Raw genomic sequence first — 1,065 nt, 5'->3', positions numbered from 1 at the left:
GACGCTGAGAATGGTGTAGCTGGGGCTGGCCCCCCAGATCATGGAGCAGAGGGCATTGCGCTCATCAAAGGCAGCCTGGCCCCAGCCATAGAGTGGGGGTGTGCTCTGCAGGATGGCCACGATCCAGGTGCCATAGAGGAGCATGTAACCCCGGCGCGGGGTCATCTTGGCCGGGTAGGAGAGAGGGTGGATGATGGACAGGTAGCGATCCACCGACACCACGACAATGGTGTTGACGCTGGCAAAGGCGAACAGGTGAGTGAGGCTAACCAGGGCGGTACAGAAGTGGCTGTTGAGGGGCCAGAAAAAGGGCACGGAGGTGGCCACCACCCAGGGGGCCACGAGTGAAATCTGCAGCAGGTCAGTGACGAGGAGGTTAAAGATGAAGCGGTTGGTCACCTGCAGCAGCTGCGGCTTGCGCTGCAGCACGAGCGCCAGCACTATGTTGCCCACGAAGGAGGCGGCGAGGAAGATAAGCAGGACGCTCGAGCGGATGATGCCGTGCGCCAGGCTGATGGGCATTTTGGAGAGGGGCACGCACGTGTGGCTGCTGTTGTTTTCGCGCGTGCTGTTGGTGCAGGTGGACGCCATGGCGGCGGCGGGGGCGGGCGGGAGGCAGGTGCAGGCACGGAGCGGGCACCGGCGGGCGGCGAAGGGGCGCACGGACCACACTCACCGCCTAGGCTGGGGACGAAAGAAACACGCGGGGCTGGGTTAGTCCCCCTGCCGGGGAGGAAGAGGGGCGCTTCCGCGCCGGGCAGCGGCGCTGCAGGACCCCGGCCCCGGGGCCCTCGCGCGGCTCCAGTCCGCGTTCGGGCAGTTTCTATGAATCCTTCTCTTACTCTGGGTCTCTCTGCCTCTCCCTCTGGGGGTCTCCGAGTCCCCCCGACCCCCACCCCTGTGTTCTGCTGGCGCGCGCGCGCGCGCGCGTTCTCTGCGCGTCTCTCACACTATCTGGGGGTCTCGAAGTTTGGGTCTCTCTGGAGGTCTCTCCGCAGATCTCTCCGCTAGCTCTCCTGCTAGCACATGCGCGCGCGCTCAGTCCCTGCCTGTTTACATGTGTCG

General features: G+C 65.4%; 1 protein-coding gene across 1 annotated transcript in view; it reads right to left on the bottom strand.

Annotated features, from left to right (window-relative positions):
* Positions 1-591, bottom strand: part of GPR101 (G protein-coupled receptor 101) — a 1,624-nt gene extending 1,033 nt beyond the window's left edge. The window contains exon 1 of the mRNA XM_007452087.1: positions 2-591. Coding sequence (XP_007452149.1) covers positions 2-591 — 590 coding nt within the window. The remainder of the gene's footprint in view (position 1) is intronic.
* Between the last annotated feature and the right edge of the window lie 474 nt (positions 592-1,065).

This window comes from Lipotes vexillifer, unplaced genomic scaffold, assembly GCF_000442215.2.
Source record: "Lipotes vexillifer unplaced genomic scaffold, Lipotes_vexillifer_v1.1 scaffold1114, whole genome shotgun sequence".
NCBI classification, from domain to species: domain Eukaryota; kingdom Metazoa; phylum Chordata; class Mammalia; order Artiodactyla; family Lipotidae; genus Lipotes; species Lipotes vexillifer.
This window is presented reverse-complemented; position numbering and strand designations above follow the sequence as displayed.